This window comes from Rana temporaria, chromosome 4, assembly GCF_905171775.1.
Source record: "Rana temporaria chromosome 4, aRanTem1.1, whole genome shotgun sequence".
In the NCBI taxonomy this organism is placed as follows: Eukaryota; Metazoa; Chordata; class Amphibia; order Anura; family Ranidae; genus Rana; species Rana temporaria.
In genome coordinates, this window is record NC_053492.1 from 190,635,017 (window position 1) to 190,656,887 (window position 21,871).

The window sequence follows — 21,871 nt, forward strand, 5'->3', positions numbered from 1 at the left end:
CGCTCTGAATGTAGCTTCTGACAGGCTGTGCAAGCAGGCCCGTATCTCCGGAACTATAAATGATAGCCGTCCCATATTTTGACCAGTTGTGGTGTAGGTCTTCAATGGCCTATCCCCCAAATGTGGGGTTTCTGCGTCCTCTGGTCGTCGAGATACAACCCCCGAAAGTCGATCTTTTTTTTTTTTTCTGAATTTTTTTTTTTTTTTGGGCAAATTGGCCTATCTTGAGAAAGGGGCCTATGTAGGCATATGGATATGGATATGGATATGGATACACAGATGTGGATAAATAGATGTGGGTACATAGATGTAGGTATATAGATATTGGTACAAAAATGTAGGTACGTAGATATTGGTACAGATGTAGGTATATGGATACACAGATGTAGATCCATAGCTATGGGTACACAAATGTGGGCATATGGGTAAACTGGTGTAGGTATATTGGTACATCTGTATACAGATGTGGGTATGTATATTAGTATATACCTATGTGTATACTGATGTGGGTATAATATGGGTACAGAGATGTGGGCACATGCGTACAGAGAAGTAGGTATATGGGTACAGAGATGTGGGTATATGGGTACAAAGATGTAGGTATATGGGTACAGAGATGTAGGTATATGGGTACAAAGATGTGGGTAGTACAGAGATGTGGGTATATGGGTACATAGATGTGGGTATATGGGTACAGAGATGTGGGTAGTACAGAGATGTGGGTATTACAGAGATGTGGGTATATGGGTACAGAGATGTGGGTAGTACAGAGATGTGGGTATTACAGAGATGTGTGTACACAGGTACATGGATAAGACTGATGGCAGTGGTGATGTCGGCCCCATAGTCCGTAGCGGAGCTGGCTCTATGATCACACAGGGGACAGCAGGCTGGATATGATGTGCAGTTCCCTCGGACTGCCGGTGAGAGTTTCTCATCCAAACCTCGATCACGTAGGATTGCGTAGAGAGGCCAGATAGGGGAGACGGGAGGAATGAGAGAGACGTGCAGTGCTCGGATGGATGAAGGCACTGATCTCCCTCCTGCTCCGTGTTCCGTGTGAGTGGACGTGGAGTGTCCCTGCTTCCTCCTCCTCCTCCTCTTCTGTCACCGAGGGGGCCGCCCGCACTTTAATGTCATGCTGAGATCCCAGGACATCACAGGAAGGCTGTGCAGTGTGCATGGTGGATGATCCTTACTGCTCCCTACCTGGGACCCCCTCCCCCTTCTTCTTCTGACATTCCAAGCGCTGACATGGATGTGGGGGGGTGTGATGTGGGTGACCCGGGATGTGTCCCCCCCACATACACAGGGATGTAGGATGTCTGCCATACTATACATAGGAATACACTGTGACCTCTCTCCGGGATCTTCCAGGATGACTTCCAGTCTGTACTGACCTGTTGGGATCTTCCAGGAGTGATGGGGAAGTCCTGATCCCCCCCCCCTCCCCTCCATCATCCTGGAGAAGAGTATGGAGAGGATTCCGCACACCTACAAGCCAGCTCTCCTCTAAACTACTCCTCTCCATAGACACACAGCTCTTCTTCTAGGGGGGCCCCCCACCCCCTGCACCCACCATGGCTGCGGCTATAGCCAGCTCTCTTATCCGACAGAAGAGGCAGGCCAGGGAGTCCAACAGTGACCGGGTGTGTACCTCCAAGAGACGGACCAGTCCCAGCAAGGACGGGCGCTCCCTGTGTGAGAGGCATGTCCTGGGGGTCTTCAGTAAAGTCCGCTTCTGCAGTGGGAGGAAGAGGCCGGTCCGGAGAAAACAAGGTCAGTGTGCCTCACACCTACTCACACTCTACATCTATACAGCCATCCCTCCTTCCATCCATCCATACCTCCTTCCATCTATCCATTCTTCCATCCATCCATTCTTCCATCACTCCTTCCATCTATCCATCCATCCCTCCTTCCATGTATTCATTCTTCCATCCATCCCTACATCCATTCTTCCATCACTCCTTCCATCTATCCATCCATCCATCCCTCCTTCCATTCATCCATCCCTCCTTCCATCCATCCATCCATCCCTCCTTCCATCTATCCATCATCCCTCCTTCCATGTATTCATTCTTCCATCCATCCCTTCATCCATTCTTCCATCACTCCTTCCATCTATCCATCCATCCCTCCTTCCATGTATTCATTCTTCCATCCATCCCTACATCCATCCTTCCATCACTCCTTCCATCTATCCATCCATCCATCCCTCCTTCCATTCATCCATACCTCCTTCCATCTATCCATTCTTCCATCCATCCCTTCATCCATTCTTCCATCACTCCTTCCATCTATCCATCATCCCTCCTTCCATGTATTCATTCTTCCATCCATCCCTACATCCATTCTTCCATCACTCCTTCCATCTATCCATCCATCCCTCCTTCCATTCATCCATCCCTCCTTCCATCTATCCATTCTTCCATCCATCCCTTCATCCATTCTTCCATCACTCCTTCCATCTATCCATCCATCCCTCCTTCCATGTATTCATTCTTCCATCCATCCCTACATCCATTCTTCCATCACTCCTTCCATCTATCCATCCATCCCTCCTTCCATTCATCCATCCCTCCTTCCATCCATCCATCCATCCATCCCTCCTTCCATCTATCCATCATCCCTCCTTCCATGTATTCATTCTTCCATCCATCCCTTCATCCATTCTTCCATCACTCCTTCCATCTATCCATCCATCCCTCCTTCCATTCATCCATCCCTCCTTCCATCCATTCTTCCATCACTCCTTCCATCTATCCATCCATCCCTCCTTCCATTCATCCATCCCTCCTTCCATCCATCCATCCCTCCTTCCATCTATCCATCATCCCTCCTTCCATGTATTCATTCTTCCATCCATCCCTTCATCCATTCTTCCATCACTCCTTCCATCTATCCATCCATCCCTCCTTCCATCTATCCATTCTTCCATCCATTCCTACATCCCTCCTTCCATCTATCCATTCTTCCATCCATCCATCCCTACATCCATTCTTTCATCCATCCCTACATCCCTCCTTCCAGCCCTACATCCATTCTTCCATTTATCCTTACATCCATGCTTCCATCCATCAATCCCTACATCCATCCCTACATCCATTCTTCCATCCATCCCTACATCTCTCCTTCCATCCATCCATCCCTACATCCATTCTTCCATCCATCCCTCCTTCCATCCATCCCTACATCCATTCTTCCATCCATCCATCCCTACATCCCTCCTTCCATCCATACATCCATTCTTCCATCCATCCCTACATCCCTCCTTCCATCCATCCATCCCTACATCCATTCTTCCTTCCATCCCTACATCAATTCTTCCATTTATCCTTCCATCCCTACATCCCTCCTTCCATCCATCCATTCCTACATCCATTCTTCCATCCATCCCTACATCCCTCCTTCCATCCATCCATCCCTACATCCATTCTTCCATCCATCCCTACATCCCTCCTTCCATCCCTACATCCATTCTTCCATTTATCCTTCCATCCCTACATCCATTCTTCCATCCATCCATTCTTCCATTCATCCATCCATCTCTCCTTCCATCACTCCTTCTATTCATCCATCTATCCAGCCCTCCTTCCATTCCTCAACCCATCCATCCATTTATCCATACATCCACCCCTCCATACATCCTTCCTTCCATCCATCCTTTCATTCATCCAGCCTTTTTTCCATTCACCCCTCCTTCCTTCCATTCATCCCTCCTTCCTTCTATTCATCCTCTGTCCCTCCTTTCCTTCTTTCCTTCCTTCTGTCCATCCTTCCTTCCGTCCATCTTTCCTTTCTTCGTCTCCCCATACATCTGCTCCTCTATCCATCCTTCTATTCATCATTCCATACATCTATCCATCCATCCTTCTATTCATCTCTCCATACATCTACCTATACATCTATCCATCCATCCTTTGCCCTTTCTTTCCTCCCTGTTATTCGTCCATCCATCCAATCCATCCCCCCTCCCTGATTACTGTACACTATACAATCAGACTGTACGATATCCATAAAGCTGTCCCTACACATAACCCCCCCCCCCAGATCCTACAATCTCCTTTAGATTTACTAAAACCATGTAATATAAGGACATAGCTAAACATACATTCACATTCACTTTCTTTCAGGCCCTTGTACTGCACAGTTGATGTCAGATCTAATGGGAATTGTATTGTGTGTGGCCAGTTTAAGGCTCACCTTGCATGTTACAATATGACGGTACAGTTGACTTTGGGTCTACCAAAAACCGATAAGAAAAAAAACAAGATATGGGACTTTCAAGGCGCTGCACACTTTTATGGAAAAGAAAAATAAATATTTTAAAAATGTGGGTCTACCAAAACTATTATTATTATTACAGGTACTTCTATAGCGGGAACAATTACATTTATATTATACATTCACATCAGTCCCTGCCCCCAGGGAGCTTACAATCTATAAAAGCACTTACCTCATGTTCCTGATCAATTTATATCCAACAAGGCAGGCTCTTCCACTATATACTTGTCGAAATATCTAAGGGCCACCATGCACATCACAATCCAGCCATACAATTGTTGTATAAACTTTCCACTTACCAAAACCATGTAATATGAGGGCCTACCTAATCTATACAATCAATCTGTAGCCAATCAGACTCTTGCATTACGTATAGTAGTAGTAAAGGAGATTGTACAATCAGATCGATAGAAAGTTTGCATCCTAAGAGCCGGTTCGCACTGGGGCAGCACGACTTCGGGGGCGACTCGGCCAGGCGACCTGAAGACGACTTCCAAGGCGACTTGCAAAATGACTTCTGTATAGAAGTCAATGCAAATCGCCCCGAGTCGCCCCCGAAGTCGTACAAGAACCTTTTTCTAAGTCGGAGCGACTTGCGTCGCTCCTATTAGAACGGTTCTATTGACTACAATGGGACGCGACTTGTCAGGCGGCTGTGTCGCCTGACGAGTCACCCCAGTGTGAACCGGCTCTAAGTCTGATTATTTAAACTGGCCCTTACCCAGCGGGGGATTATAATAAGGGCAGAATAGGTGGCATGCCTGGGGTTAGGGTTACCACCTGGCCTGTCTGGTCATATTGGACTTGTTTATGATATTAACAGGAAAATACCCTTAAAGCTGCTCTTTTTACCCCGAAAAAATTAGCCTAATGTTATTACTCTTTGACTCTTTATTATTTAACCCTTGGCCATACAATCCCTGGGGCATCCTTCCCAAATCACTCTTCTATTGTGGTATGTGGTTTGGCTTTTCACTCTTCAGACCTTCAGGCAGATTCAAATAGTATTTTTCCCAACAGAGCCTATACTAAAAAAAATACTAAAAAAATACAAAAAAAACTAAAAAATACTAAAAAAAAAAGTTCTGCATCTCAGTGCTTTTCTTAGTAAGTCCTTAAAAGGGCGGTGGACAGCAATGACAGCCATGGTATTGATAAGATAATCAATAATCATTCATAATCCATATGCAATCACCGTTTTATTAGCCAAGTATGTACAGAATACAGGCATACCCCACTTTTAATTACACAATGGGGTTTATTTACTAAAGCTGGAAAGCGCAAAATCAGGCTAACTAGGGCCGAAACAACTAATCGATTAATCGACAACTAAACGATTAATCGACAACTAATCGATTATGAAATTGATCGATTACCATTTTCATAATCGAATAATCGGCCAATAACATGATGGGGTTAAAAAAAAACTAAAATTGGCCCTTTATAGTACAAAAAGAGCAAATCGCTACTGTAAATATTACTTTCACTGCTCAACAGTAAAAAATTAACCCCTTACAGTAGCAATTATTTGCTCTTTTTGTACTATTTTTTTTTTTTTTTAACCCCATTATGTTACTAAACATCTCAGGCCGGGGTCACACCTCTGTGTGTTTTTTGGTGCTACACACTACAGTTCATTTACATGTTTTCCTATGGGACACGTTCACATCCATTAATTTTTTTCAGCTGCTGCCTATTTGGAAGGGGCAAGGCCCTTTTTTTAACGCAAAACTGTCCTTTTTTTTTTTTTTTTAGTTCAATATACTTCAATGGAGAAGCTGCAGAAAAGTATGTAATGCGTTTTTGTGGCAATTTATGTTTTTTAATCTGCCCAACAACAAATTGGCCAAAAAAAAATAAAAAAATGCAAATCAATGCAAAATTACTGTTTTTTTTTTTTCGTTATTAACTGATTAATCGAAACAATAATCGGCCAACTAATCAATTATGAAAATCGTTAGTTGCAGCCCTAATAGAAACCAATGAGCTTCCAGGTTTTATTACCAAAGCTTAATTGAACAAGCTGGGGTTAGAAGCTCATTGGTTTCTATGCAGAAGTGAGCCTGATATTGCGCTTTCCAGCTTTAGTAAATAAACCCCATTGTGTACTTAAAAGTGGGGTATGCCTGTATACTGTGTACTTAAAAGTGGGGTATGCCTGTATACTGTGTACTTAAAAGTGGGGTATGCCTGTATACTGTGTACTTAAAAGTCGGGTATGCCTGTATACTGTGTACTTAAAAGTGGGGTATGCCTGTATACTGTGTACCTAAAAGTGGGGTATGCCTGTATACTGTGTACTTAAAAGTGGGGTATGCCTGTATACTGTGGGGCAGATCCACAAAGAAGTTACGACGGCGTATCTATTGATACGCCGCTTAACTTCTATTTTGCTCCGGCGTATCTTTGTTTTGTATCCACAAAACAAGATACGCCTGAAGCTGGGCTAGATCCGACTGGTGTACGTCTTAGTACGCCGTTGGATCTAAGGTGCATATTTACGCTGGCCGCTAAGTGGCGCTTCCGTTGAATTCCGCGTTGAGTATGCAAATTAGCTAGATATGCGAATCCACAAACGTACGTCCGGCCGGCGCATTTTTTTACGTAGTTTCCATAAGGCTTTTTCCGGCGTAAAGTTACCCCTGCTATATGAGACGTACTCAATGTTAAGTATGGACGTTGTTCCCGCTTCGAATTTTGAAAATTTTACGTTGTTTGTGTAAGTCGTTTGCGAATAGGGCTTCGTGTAGAATGACGTTCACGTCGTAAGCATTGGCTTGTTGCGGGTTAATTTCGAGCATGCGCACTGGGATACCCCAACGGACGACGCATGCGCCGTTCAGAAAAAACGTCATTTACGTCGGGTCAAGTAAAATTAACATAAAACACTCCCACATCTTTAACATTTGAATTCCGCGCCCATACGCCGGCAGATTTACGCTACGCTGCCATAACTTTAGAGGCAAGTGCTTTGTGAATACAGCACTTGCCTCTCAAAGTTGCGGCGGCGTAGCGTTAATACGATACGCTACGCCTGTCGAAAATTACAATCCGCTACGTGGATCTGGCCCTGTGTACTTAAAAGTGGGGTATGCCTGTACAAGAAATTTAAACTTCTAAGTGTTAAGCGAATGACACATACTTTGTATGCTGCTTCTCACTCTGATTGCCTATGGATTATGTATGATCGTTCGATTATCTTTGTTCTTAATTCTAATTACATCGTTTTAATGTCATGTGTAATTTTCAAAGATCTCATTTAAAAATCAAACACTGCCTTCCAATCGTTAATACTGAAATCCTTACTGTATGTGCAGTGGCTGGGGGTGCCCATGAACGGGAAAGGGATGGGACCTAAGGTACAATTACTCCACCAATGCCTTCACCTTATTTATTTATTTTTCATTGGCGGTAAATACAGACAGAGATCAGTACATGCGCTTTCCAGCTTTAGGCTGCATTCACACCTGAGTGTAGGTCGTTCGGTCATTTTTTCCGTTTTTTTTTTTCGCGCGTATTCATGCTTATTTGCGCGTTTGCATACAGCGTCATCCGACGTTTTTGTACTTCAACGTTTTTTATTTTAGCCAATAGGAAAAATGATCATCTTTTCATCACTTGTTGCTATGTTGGTAGATTTTTTTTATCTTCTGCCTGGGTGAAATGTTCTATTGATTAAAGCGACAAAACGCCCATAGCAAACGCTTGTTGTCGCGCTAGTCGCTTGAATCAAGCGTTTCCATTACTTTCTATGGGAAATAGAAACGCTCAAAAACACCCGAACTGCCCGATTCACGCGACAAAAAAGGGTCCGAAACTTGTTTGAGCTTCAGGCTTTCGGTGTCAGGCATTTTGGAGTGGAGATGTGAACCATCTCCATAGGGAATAATGTATTTTTTCCCCTCTAGCGTTTTTGAGCGTCTTCAGGCAACAAAACGCTCAGGTGTGAATGCAGCCTTAGTAAATATACCCGTTGTGTACTTAAAAGTGGGGTAAGCCTGTAATAGTACAAAGGACATGCACTTGTTCCATAATATATATAATACAAAAAAAAAAACATGCTTCTAAAAATGGTTACATTGAATTGTTCTTCCATGTCGCAAGTGGGAACTGTCATCCCAGCACCATTCATGGATGTAGCAGGCGTCTTGTGCAAGCTCCCCCCGATATTTGCATGCATCAAATCCAGTGATAAATGATCATGTCATATCAAAAGCAGGTTCCTTCAAAGCAGAAATCACTATATTATATAAATACTGGACACCAGCTGTTCTTCCATCCTACATCTTTCCATAAACAGTAAAAGCGTGTGTTGTAGTTGTTATATTAAGCAGTTTATTTGTGTTGCAGTTGTTATATTAAGCAGTTTATTTGTGTTGCAGTTGTTATATTAAGCAGTTTATTTGTGTTGCAGTTGTTATATTAAGTAGTTTACTAATAAATGTCTGCGTAAAAATAGAATATTTAAACAAGCAGTGAATACACATCTGACTTTATTAAAAGTTTTATCTAGTAATTTTGCTTTTAGCCCTTTTTTTTTTATTTCTTTAATGAAGTAGCTGATAGTGACATATGGTAGGGATGTGTGTGGATTATAAAATGAAATAAACCATATGTTGCATCGCTTTAATTATTCATGGAAGTTGTTGGCATTTTGTTTAGATGTATTACCTCTTTGATGTGTATGAAGTATTTGGGCCAAGGCGATGATGTGGCTTTAAGCGATGGTGGGATGTAAATGTGATTCAGACTAACGCATACTTATGGTGTAAAGTGCGGTATACCTAAAGGATGATTTACGATAGCAGTGATTTTTTTTTTCTTTACTCTTTTCTCTATGATTGAATCTGTGTTTACATCAAATAGCCAATCACGAGCAAGGGTTCGAAAAATAGAAATGTTCATGCTCGTGATTGGATGTTTAATACAGACACACATTCACTGGTCAATGGGAAAGCTGATTCCTTTAGTATATCTGCAGCCTAATGGAAAATATGTTCCAAGCTGGATCTACAGGGGCAGAGAAGAGTAAATGTAATGAGAACATGCTAAAATACAGCTGTTGCCCTTAGCAAGTACTCTTAAAGCGGGAGTTCACCCCAATTTATTTTTTTTAACATTCGATTGGGCCTAATTACGGGAAGCAGAATCGGGTGTTTTGATTAAAATCAATGCAGTACTTACCTTTTTTGAGATAGATGTTCTCCCGCCGCTTCCGGGTATGATCTTCGGGACTGGGCGTTCCTATTTGATTGACAGCCTTCCGACGGTCCAATACAGCGCGTCACGAGTACACTTACCTGTCTTCAGCCTCACTTCCGGGTCTTCTTCCTTGCGGGGAGTGGGTGTGTCGCTCCTTTTCCCCGACGGGGAGCTCTGCGCAATGTCTCCTGGGAGTGAGTGTTGATCCTCCCAGGAGACTCTCTGTGCTCGAGGCATAGATGATTGACGTGCGGGTAAAGCGCGTCACGCCTTCCGAAAATATCCGAGGGGGACTCGGCTCTTTACGGCGCTATACGGCGCCTGCCGTATAGAGCTGACTGCGCAGGCGCCATAAAGTGCAGAGTCCCATCTCGGATATTTTCGGAAGGCGTGTCGTGCTTTACCCGCACGTCAATCATCTATGCCTCGTCTTAGGAACACCTACTCCCCGGGGGAGCGAGAACCCGGAAGCCAGGTGAAAAGAATGAAAAAAAATAAATAAATCCAGCATACTGTTGATGTCAGCAGTATGCTGGAAGTAACGGTATATAGATGTTTTAGGGTGAACCCCCGCTTTAATATAGTTTTTATGTTGGTCCTACATTTTAATTTGAGGCTTGTAACTAAAAGGTATCTGCTCTGCTAATATGACCTTAAAGTGAAGCTCCACCCTAAAGTGGAACTTCCGATCATTGGAACACTCCCCCCTCCGGTGTCACATTTGACACCTTTCAGGGGGGTGCAGATACCTGTCTAAGACAGGTATTTGCACCCACTTCCGGGAGTCCTCCTGCGGGTATTCTGCGGGTAGTTCGTCACTTCCCGCCCCCGCCCGTTGTGTTCTGGGAAACACTTGGCTCCCAGAACACAATGGGGACCAGTGAGGATGGCGCAGCGCAACCGGCACATGCGCCGTAGGGAATCGGGCAGTGAAGCCGAAATTCTTCACTTCCTGGTTCCCTCACCGAGGATGGCGGTGGGGGCAGCAGAGTGACGAGCGATTACTTGTCTTCTGCTGCAGACATCGCTGGACTCCTGGACAGGTAAGTGTTCATATATTAAAAGTCAGCAGCTGCAGTATTTGTAACGGCGGAGCTCCGCTGGGTGTAAGGTGAGGGAACGTTTAAAAATATGTTCACAGTCTTGAGCAATGCATTAATCCTGGTCAATTCCTGACCCACTATGTACTGGTTGCTCATCTCCTCATTATAATGTATTGATTGAAATGAGGGGACATTTGAAAATATGCATCCTTTTCCCACCCCAACTCAGTTTGTAGCTGGGCAGATTTTCAGATTTTGTCTGAAAGGGGCCTAGCATGAAGATTTTGGTGATGTCCACTTTAAGACTATAAGGAAAAAAATTTGCGCTAACCCAAAAAATTAAGTGATAAAATTAAATCACAGAAGGCAGCAATCACGTGACCTAACACAAGCATAAATAGAAAAAGAAAAAATTGTGCCAACTTAAAAGATTATCAATCAAGTCCTTATGTAAAAAACATAAAAGGTGAATAAAGTCCAATAAATGCGATGAAATATTCAGGACAGACAGCACCCCAGTGCACTTGCAAATTCGTGAGCCACCACAACATAAACGCGGTGACGTCACTGCACGCCGTCGACCCAGACGCGTTTCGTCATACGTTGCCGTTCTCAATGGGGATTCCCATTGAGAACGTCAACGTATGACGAAATGACGTATGACGTACGAAATGACGTATGACGAAACGTGTCTGAGTCGACGGTGTGCAGTGACGTCACCGCGTTTACGCTAGGAGGAAGGGCTCCTGTTTATGCCGGCCGGCATTTGTTTTAAACTGATCAATTTTGCACATCCCTGTGTAAGTAGTTTTTTACCTTTTTAATAAATTGTTCTATACTGTACTACACTATGTTGCGGTCTCCTTCCTTACATATGGTTTACCGCTGTGCTGCATGATACGGCCGCTGACGAGTATCCCACGCTGTGTCCTGGTCATATTCCGCTGTGTATCCCGCAATCAGCTGTAGTCTGTCTGAAATTAGGATTTACCCTGTGCTGTGATACCAACCTCTGGGATTTCTCGTTTTGGATTTCTAATAACGCTTTTATTAAGCTTGTTTCTGGTAAGCCTCAGTCCATGTGGTGGTGGCTCACGAATTTGCAAGTGCACTGGGGTGCTGTCTGTCCTGAATATTTCATCGCATTTATTGGACTTTATTCACCTTTTATGCTTTTTACATGAGGACTTGATTGATAATCTTTTAAGTTGGCGCAATTTTTTCCACTTTAAGACTGCAGTATGTTTTAATCATTTAAAGTGGAACTTCACTCTCTCAGTCAATACTGACTATTTTTAATCCTTGCTGTCAGCATCAGTAAAGAGATAGTAAAGTATGCCATATTTACTTGTTTTATACTTTTTTTTATTTCTTCTGTTATTTCCTGGTTTTCAGGCCTAGGCAAATTATGTCATACATTCCAGGAGTCTTCAGGAGGGGAGGAGGAGCTTTGTTAGCTAAGCACACCCTCCTGACTGTATGCATGAGCTTTGGGCAGATGGATTCCAGGAAGTAAATGCTACATGAACCATTTGCCCTTACTTAAGATGGCCACAGCCAAAAATGCTAGACAGTGTTTTTCAATGTGATTTCTTAGCAAAATAAAGAATGGAGACATAGGTGAATTAGTGAGTTTGCTTTGAATATTAAAAATGAATGAAACAGCATTTTTGGTGTGTGGTGCTCAGATGCAGTGAAATTCCACTTTAAAGTGATATTAAAGTCTTGTTTTGTTTTTAAAATAACAAACGTGTTATAATTACCTGCTCTGTGTAATGGTTTTGCACAGAGCAGCCTGGATCCTCCTCTTCTGGGGTCCCTCGCCGGCACTCCTGTCCCCTCCCTCCTGCCTCCACAACAAACAGCTTTGCTATAGAGACACCCAAATCAAGCCACATCTCCGTGTGTTCATTCAGACATGAAGATGTGGCTCAGCCCTGCCCCCTCCCTCCTCATTGGTTTACTGACTTTGATTGACAGCAGCAGAAGTCAATGTCAGTTGACGTTGTCTCAGCCATTGAGGTCGGAGAGTTCCAGACAACTGAGGCTCTCGTGAAACATTGCTGGGTAAAGATGGGGTTCAGGTAATTATTAGGGGGGTTGAGAGGGGCTGCTGCACACAGAAGTTTTTTTTTTTATCTTAATGCATTATCTTAATGCATTAAGATAAAAAAAACGTCTGCCTTTAGAACCACTTAAACTTTACTAAATTTTACTAAAGTAAAAAAATAAAAATAAATTAAATAACAAACATGTTATACTTCTAGGACAGCACCGATCCTTGTCTTAGTAGGACAGCACCGATCCTTGTCTACTCGGGCCCCCCAGCAGCTCTCCTGGCTCCTACCGTTCTTCCAGGGCTGGTGCTAAATTTTGTTGACACCCTAGGCAAAACCTAATTTTGCTGCCCCCATTTGCTCCACCCCCTTTTCCCTGTCCATGTGACAGAAGCCACCGATATACAGGAAGCATCGGCTCTGCTTCCTCCAGCGCTGGCATCAGTGTTGTGCTGCATCTCTAATTACACTACCGGTCGGACCGAGTTAGTTACATACTGCAGCCTGCAGAGCATGCCGACACAGAGGGAAACCAGCAGCCGGGCCCCCCTAGGCAGCAGTGCGCCCTAGGCAGCTGCCTAGTTTGCCTAGTGGTAGCACCGTCCCTGTGTTCTTCATGTGTCCCCATAGCAAGCCATTTGCTATGGAGGCACATAGGGGGAGATTTACTCAAACTGGAGCACGCTGAATCTGGTGCAGCTCTGCATGGTAGCCAATCAGCTTCTAACTTATACTTGTCCAATTAAGCTTTGACAATAAAACCGGGAAACAAACTGGTTTCTTTGCAGAGCTGCACCAGATTTTGCATGCTCCAGTTTTAGTAAATCTCCCCCATAGGCTGGCCATACACACTATACGATTTTCTTATTCAATTGTCTTTAGATTTACCTTCAACTGTGTAGTGCAAGGGCCTGCCTGACTGCATGCACATTGAAAGTGTTTAGGTTTGACCTCATATTATATGGTTTTGGTAAATCTAAATGAAAATTAAATAAGAACATTGTATAATGTATGGCCAGCAATAGTGTCTATGGAGCCATGCTCCCCACTTCCTCCACTACCTGCATTTAATAGACAGCAGCATTAGCCAATGGCTCCTGTTGCTTCCTGAGTGCTGTGTGAAGAGGTTGAGAGGGGAAAAGAGATGCAGGCATGCACAGATCTATTCCCCCCCCTCTTCCCCTACACACATAATAGAAAATCTTTTTTGATGTATATGATATTCATATGGAATCTTAAACACTGCATTTTGTTCTTTCTAGAAGTGGTATAATATCCCTGAGGAAGATTCTATTGATATGATTATTAATCGAGACGCGTTGGTTAACCCTCTACTTGTAACCATCGACTTTCCACTGGTGGTCACAGGACAAGTAGTGGGAATTACCACTTTGTTTCTCAATATATGCAATGTTTTAATAATCTGTACAATATATGCAACATGTTGAATTTTCAATGAACTTTTTTCTATAATGTATATGTTAAATAAAATATTTTTTTTTTATAAAAAAAGTCAAAATAATATTTTTTATTGCCTTAAATATCCCAAATTAGAGCTTTTTTTCTATATTTTCTCTATTTCTAAAGGGATGATGGCAATTACATGTCCAATTTTCTAAATCTTTCTATTTTCCAGAAAATCTTTTTTTACCTTAATGCAAGTAAATGCATTACGGTAAAAAAAAAAAAAAAAGAAGTTTTCTTTAGTATCACTTTAAGGAGTGACAAAGAGAAGTTGTGTGTTTGATTGTAGAGCTTAGACCCCTTTCACACTGGGGGCGTGGCTGCGTTTGTTAAAGCAGAACTTTACCGCTGTTTAAGCGGTGCTTTTGCTCTGCTTTTCAGTCGTTAGCAGGGTGCTTTGAACCCCAAAGAAGGGGTTTAAAACTCCTGTGTTGTGACGCTTCTGAATCCCTTTTCAGTCGCTTTCCCGAAGCGCTACCCATTCATTGCAATGGGAAGGGGCAATGTGGAAGCGCTGTATACATCGCTCCCAAACTGCCCCTAAAGATGCTGCTTGCAGGACTTTTTCTAAAATCCCGCAAGCGCACCGCCTGGGGGTAAAAGCATCCATTGCAATCAATGCAAGGCAGTTTTCAGGCGCTGTAAAAGCGCTAACATAAAACCTTGGTTTGAGAGTAACTTGGTTTAAGAGCGTTTTACAAGACAAGCACAATTTTTTAATACATTTTGCCTTGATATACAAGCGATGTCTTGATATAAGAGTAGTGTCATGTCACAACTGGGTATAAAAAAGAAGAGAGGCGCCTCTAAGGCCGAGTACTCACGAGCAAACATGTCCGTTCGAAATGTCCGACGGGCTGTTTCCGGCGTACAAGGCTGTTTTTTCATTTGGCCCGCTGGCTTGTACACACCAGCGGACGATATTTCCGTGCGGACCTGAACGCGTGCACGTAATCCACGTTTGACGTCACTATAAAGGGAAAGGCCAAAGTCAATGGCGACGCCCTCTGTTCCGCTTTTGCTAGTTACGGCTTTGCTCGTGTTAGTGAAGGTTTGGTTAGAGCTGATTCGCGCTTCTCGGTCTCCAGGCTTTAGCAGGTAGTATTTTCTCGTTCAGTGCGTGTGCTTGTGGGTACGTAGTTGGCATTCGGGTACAGGCGTGCAGTTCGTTCTGCTTAGCAGATTCGTACTGTGCGTTCGTATCTGTGTGTCGTGCGTTCTTTGCAGGTACCGCTGGATTTGATTGTGCTTTCTGTTGGAGTGTGTTCTTGACTGACCAGCCGGCCGGTTTGAAGCCATGATGGAGCAGCAGCGTCAATTTTCGCGAGTTGGTGCTGTTTATGGGATGGCTGCTGGATATGTTCATTATTCCAGTACTTTGGCCAGAAACAGGGGGCGGAGGCGTTTCTGGACCAAGAATTGGTTGCGCCAGCGTGACCAGTTCTCACATATGCCTCTGCTTAGGGAAATCCAGGAGAATAATCCTAATGATTATAGGAATTTTCTCCGCATGACGGACCCCGTATTCAACAGTCTGCTGGATCTTCTGTCCCCCTATATCATGAGGCAGGACACTGTGATGCGCCAAGCCATCACGGCCGAGCAGAGGCTTATTGCCACGTTGCGGTACCTGGCGACTGGGAGGAGCCTGCAGGACCTCAAGTTCTCGACAGGCATCTCTCCGCAGGCGCTTGGGGTCATCATACCGGACACGTGTGCTGCCATCATTAAAGTTATGCACGAGGAGTATATGAAGGTAAGTTTCCTCATTTTAACCTCACAATGTGTCTTTAATAATGTGGCAAACTAACTTTTTATTTTATTTCCCAGATATGCTGTGTGTTTAACTAACGTTCCCTTTTCTCACTATGCATGTTGATATCAGCTTTTACATGTTCTTTTTATTTTGGCCTACCTGCATATTTTGATCTTACCCAATATTAACCTGTCCAGCATGCTATCTTCGGGCCAACCCCCACCATGCCACTTTTTTTTTTTTTTTCTAAAAACAGTTTTAACACCCCCCACCCCCCCTTCAAAGTGTTTTTGTCCCCATCAGAGGGCTGTGGAGTCTCTTATTAATTAAGTGGGCCTATATATTTGTGCCCCGAAATTCTCCCTTCATAATTTGAAAATGCTATTTTAAAAATGGAAAGTTGCACAAGGATGCTTGTATGATTATGTTTGCAATGTTTATGTGCCAAAGTACTAAATCTCTTTTTTTGTTTGTCCCCACAGCTACCCTCCACACCACAGGAATGGCAGTCTGTGGCTTCCCAATTTGCCGAGCGGTGGGATTTTCCTAACTGCGGTGGAGCAATAGATGGGAAACACGTCCGCATAGTGCCCCCACCCCACTCGGGGTCCTACTATTATAATTACAAGGGTTATCATAGTATCGTGTTGATGGCGGTGGTGTCGGCACAGTATGAGTTTCTATATGTGGACGTGGGGAAGAATGGCCGGATGTCAGATGGGGGAGTGTTCTCACGGACTGATTTCTATGATCGTCTCCAAACTGGTGGTCTGGCATTGCCACCAGATGAAGATAATGTGGAAGGACTTCCGTTTGTGTTCCTAGCGGACGAGGCTTTCGGCCTTGGACCTCACCTAATGCGGCCTTTTCCCCAGAGGACCCTCACCTTAGAGAGGAGTGTGTTTAATTTTCGGTTGTCCAGGGCTCGGAGGGTAGTCGAGAATGCCTTTGGGATCCTCAGCAACCGGTTCCGCCTGTTCCTGACATCGATACATTTGGCGGAATATAAATTGAACACCATTATATTTGCCTGCTGCATTTTGCACAATTTTCTACGCAGGCACTCCCAGACGTACCTAGCCTCCATGGGCTCTGAGGCAGGACTACCCTCAGAGAACATTCCTGGCCTGGACACTGGTCGCGCTGGCTTGGCCCCCCAATCTGCTCGTGAGGTACGCGACAAATATGTTGAGTACTTCATGGGTCGGGGGGCCATTGCTATGCCAGATCATATTTCTTTCGAATTCGGCCCCCAAAGAAAGGAATATTCTCACAACTAATAAATAATTAGACCATTGGACTTTATACAGTTGTTTGTCATTACTGCTTTTTCTCTATTTTTCTGTCTTCCAGGTTATCTCCAAAAATAGTGCACTTCTAGTGCCAGATTTACTTACTCAGATGTATAAACTAACCACATTTGCACATTATTCACTCATCTACTAACTGGGTATTCAGTCTAGAAATAAGAAGCCACTCATTTTTCTGCTTTTGATGTCTCATATTTTTTTTTTTAGTTTATTCATTTTTTAACAAGAAATGTGTATTTTTAGGCAGAAAACATTTCCTGCAAATTCTTGAGACAAAATATTGGCTTTTAATTATTTATTTTTTTGTCTTTATTGACAGTGATTATCAATAATAATGATCGAAACACAATGTAAGAATAATTTCACTAAAACTATACGCAAGAATTTTTGGGCTTGTCATTTGTTTGTGTCTAATTTTTTCAACAAGATTTTAACACAACACACAAATTTTTGAATTTTTTACCAAAATTAGTTAACTTCTTTCTTTAGGTGAGATTTATTGTTCGTTTTGTGATCTGAAACTGGAAACATTTACAAACCAAAAAAGATCAACACCAAACAAAAATTAAAAACAATAACAGCAGTCAGTCATATGGATGGTGTGCTTTCACACTGGAACACGCCAAAATTTCTAAATGCACACATTCAGTGCAAACTCGCCAAATGTCATTGGTTAAACAGACAAATGGCCACATGTGCTATCTGACATCATGGGTGATCAATGTCTGTGTTTTGTGGGAGCAAACCCTTCCTCTCAACTACTTGAGGATCGAGGAGGGGTTTGTACCCACAAAGCACAGACAATAGATAGTCTGTGATGGCAGCTAGCACATATTGGCACACTGTGTGTGCATTTTGAAATTTTGGCGTATTCTAAAGTACAAAATTTAAAAAGGGTTTTGTGGGCGGGGGATGGGCGGGGGATGGGCTTCTGTGGTTCAGTCTTTGACACGGCCCATCATGTCCATGATATTTTTGTAATTTTGGTTGATGACTAGCATCCTTTGTCGCATGTTCTCCATTTCCGTGCTACACTCTGAAATGACATTTCGCACATTCTGCTCCATGACTAGCATCCTTTCCTGCATAATGTCCATTTCCGTGCTGCACTCCATTAGTTGCTGTACAATGATAGAAGCACTTGCACGTGAAAAATGTGCTACTCCATCTTGATCCCCTAAAAAGAAACAAATTGGCATTCAAAATATGTAAATAATTTCCAGCCTATCTGCATATGTTTGGCCCTATTAATATAGGGGTGACACTGACCTGATGGCCTGATAATTTCCACATCCCCAATTTCTTCATCTTCTATCACTCCTCCTTCTTCCACCACCTCCCCATCATCTTCTATCACTCCTCCTTCTTCCACCACCTCCCCATCATCTTCGACTCCTCCTTCATCCATCAATCCACCTTCTTGCAATTCGCCAAATTGTTCTTCCGCCACTTGCCCTTCATCTGATATAAATTCTAAGTCCAAAATAACTTCTTCCTCCTCTCTTCCTTCCTCCTTTCTTCCTTCCTCTTCTCCTTCCACATCCTCTTCTCCTTCCACATCCTCTTCTCCTTCCACATCCTCTTCTCCTTCCACATCCTCCTCTCTTCCTTCCCCAGCCTCCTCCTGCTCAACATGTGGAGGTGTTTGATTTTCCGGGTGTCTGGCCCTCTCTGCCTCCTCCAATTGCTGGCGTCTTCTTTCCCCTATAAGAAATAATAAAAAACAAAAGGTATACTCATCAGCACACAGATATTGGATATCATAAATCGCACACATTGCATAGACGATACATTTTTGATGATTTTTGGTTGTTTATTCTTTCAGCAATCCTCCATTTTTGGCGTAGTTCTAGGCCAAGCTCTGATCCTGCCCCTTTTTTGCAAAGAAGTGACACAAATGGATGTCACCCCAAAACATTAATTCTCGTCGACCCTCCAAATAAATATGCTTAGATTTTTGAGACACAGGTGCTTTGCATTTCAAGATGTTAAAACATCAGCTTTATTTGCATTTTGGAGAATGAATCTTGTTTGCCTGTCACATTCACTCAATTTAATTTCTGTGATTTTGCTAGTCAACAATGTTGGAAAACCAAGTTTGGGGCCAGTCAGCCATGTCCAGGTGTGTTGTTCCTGGAGTAACGTCACATTTTTGCTAAACAATGTCATATTACGCGTGTTTACTATTTCACCAAATTTGTTTAAGGTTGTTATTTGACATAAACACAATACAGTATCTACACGTGTTCAAAAGTACAAGCAGGCCAAGGAGGCAGATGTGAAAAAATACATGTCAACACATTATTGCAGACATTTCCCCCCCCCCCCCCTTAAATAATATGGACTTACTTTTACGCAGAATTTTTAGTATCTTCTTCATGTGATGTGGCTCCCTCAATTTTAAATCGGACCAACGCTTCCGTAGTTGCTCCTTTGACCTGGTGACACCAAACATTCTCCTCATTCTCCTTGCCACCTTGTCCATTATGTGTGACTTCCTACGGTTCGGTGTTTTGTAGGGCCCACATTCACCATCATAATCCTTCCTCCTCATGATGTAAACCAACTCCACCATTTCTTCGAACGCCATATTAGTGGCTTTATATCTTTTAGGCCTGGATCGGGACGGTCCAGCCTCTGTCCCTTCACTTGCGCCATGAGAGCTCCGTGCCCGCTCGTGTGACATCGCCATCTTTCCTTCCCACAGAGATTAGGGGCGTGGAAACGAGGAAATGTCCCGTCAGGGGCGGAGATGAGGGCGGGGATTATTGCATATGCGGAGTGTCGCGAATGCCAACAACGTATTGACGTACGTTACGCGGAGAATATTCGCGCGATTCCAGAACCTACACAGTTAACGCCATATTTACTTTTTCAATTGATTAGGGGCATGGCAAAGGTGACGAGGGCGGCGTTTCATACATACGCGGAGTGTATAAAAGGCGCTTGACGTGATTACGTAGGTTACGTGTTAATTCAGCGAGCGGAAGAAACGAGGATTGTGAGAGAGGCAGGTAAGAAATTTAAACATGGGATCAGCAGCGGGCTCTTAAAATGTAGAGCAATGGGATGGGGGTTTGGTCTGTTGGTTGCACAGTTTTATTAAGCTATTATGTCTCTTGGATACCAGAATGTGATTTTCATACCCAAATGCTTTTGTAGACATCACAAAATAGAGAGATCAAAAATGCTGTGACTCATTATCAATTATGTAGGGTGTATTCAGATCAGGCCAAGTATTGTTCTGTGTTGGTTGGACAGAGGTCATTAGGAAGTTTCTTTCATGTAATCAATGCTGAGGGGCAGGATATCTACACATGCAATAGTGGCTTGATGAATGCTGTCATTTGTAATAATTGTGTATGGTTGTAGATTTATATTATTTCCTGCAATGTAACCAAAGGGGCGGCATGTATAAAAAAAATGTTATCTAAAACCAACCAATGGGGCAGAGCTGGCCAGCATTTTCTAAACAAGAGACACTGTGTTTGTATTTCTATATAGGTACTACTTTTTAAACAACATATTCTATCAATGTAAATGCTGAGGCTTTTTTTAATTGTGTTTTTGGTTTCTTTTTATTTTTTCAATCTAGAAAAAAAAAGAGTAAATCCTAATTTCACAATGGATCTCCTGCAGAGCCAAGACATTATCCAGCATTTGCTGGATAAATTCAGGGAAATGCCCATCCTGTGGGATTCAAAGCAGGACCATTACCACAATAAGGACGTACGAGCGGCAGCACTTGAACAGCTAGCAGCATACATGAGGACATGGGTGCCAGAATGCAGTGCCAACATGGTGAAGGATAAACTTGCCAACCTCAGGGGCACATATAGGAGAGCGTACAAAGCTCACCAAAAGCAGCTAAGATCTGGAGCAGCAGCAAGACCACCAAAGGAACCCAAGCTGTGGTATTACAACCAGATGTCATTTTTGCGGGATCAACTGGAAGGCAGGGCATCAATGTCAAGTCTGAATCCCAACCTTTCCTCCACGCTACCTCCCAGCGGGACTTCCCCAGATCACCACAGCCCTGCAGAGTCGGATGAAGAGGGCCTGGCTGACAGAGAGGCAGATCTGCGCCTCTACGATGATGAGGTATAGTAGTTTCATAACTAGTTATGTAATAATCTTAATTATTGTTTGATTCTTGACTTGATATTGGTTAATAAAATACAAGCTGGGAAGTAAAAATCTAAAATCGTGGGCAAACAAATAGGTGTCAGGGATGACAACTGCAGGGGTCAGAGGGTGAGTCTGTTTTCAAGTTTAAATTCAAGGCAAAAAATAAGATTCAAGCATGAAAATGTGAGTGAGTATATTCCTAAATATATTACAACATGTCCCTTTTTTTTACACAGGAAGAAGAGACCAGCCAGGAGGTGGCAGATCCTCTCCTCACTGTCAGCCAGGACGAAGGGGTCAGTGGCAGCCAGGAGGAGGCCGGGCCCAGTGGCGTTCAGCAGCTCCCCAGGACAAGCACCACCAGCCAGGCTCCTCCCCTTTATATTAGGCCACCAGGCCGTAAGAAGAAATTGGGGGCAGTGGAGGAAGCCAGCCTGAAAATGATTCAGGAGGCGAGTGCCATCATGAGGGCCCCCCTCAACCCCACTGAGGCCTACAGTGCCTCCGTGGCACATGACCTCAATAAAGGCACGGAGGAGCAGAGGCAATTGGCCAAGGGCATCATCAACCAGGCCCTTTGGTGGATGCAGAGGGAGCTGCTGACCCCAGACACTGGGCTATGTG

At 43.5% G+C, this 21,871-nt stretch overlaps 1 protein-coding gene across 4 annotated transcripts in view; it reads left to right on the top strand.

Annotated features, from left to right (window-relative positions):
- FGF12 (fibroblast growth factor 12) overlaps positions 1-21,871 on the top strand; it is a 614,009-nt gene that overhangs the window by 352,121 nt on the left and 240,017 nt on the right. The window contains exon 1 of one of the 4 annotated variants that reach the window (XM_040349555.1): positions 939-1,779. The exons of the other annotated variants lie outside the window; for them this stretch is intronic. Coding sequence (XP_040205489.1) covers positions 1,581-1,779 — 199 coding nt within the window. The 5' untranslated portion in view covers positions 939-1,580. Of the gene's footprint in view, positions 1-938; positions 1,780-21,871 lie in introns of those variants that run through there. 4 annotated transcript variants of the gene reach the window in all.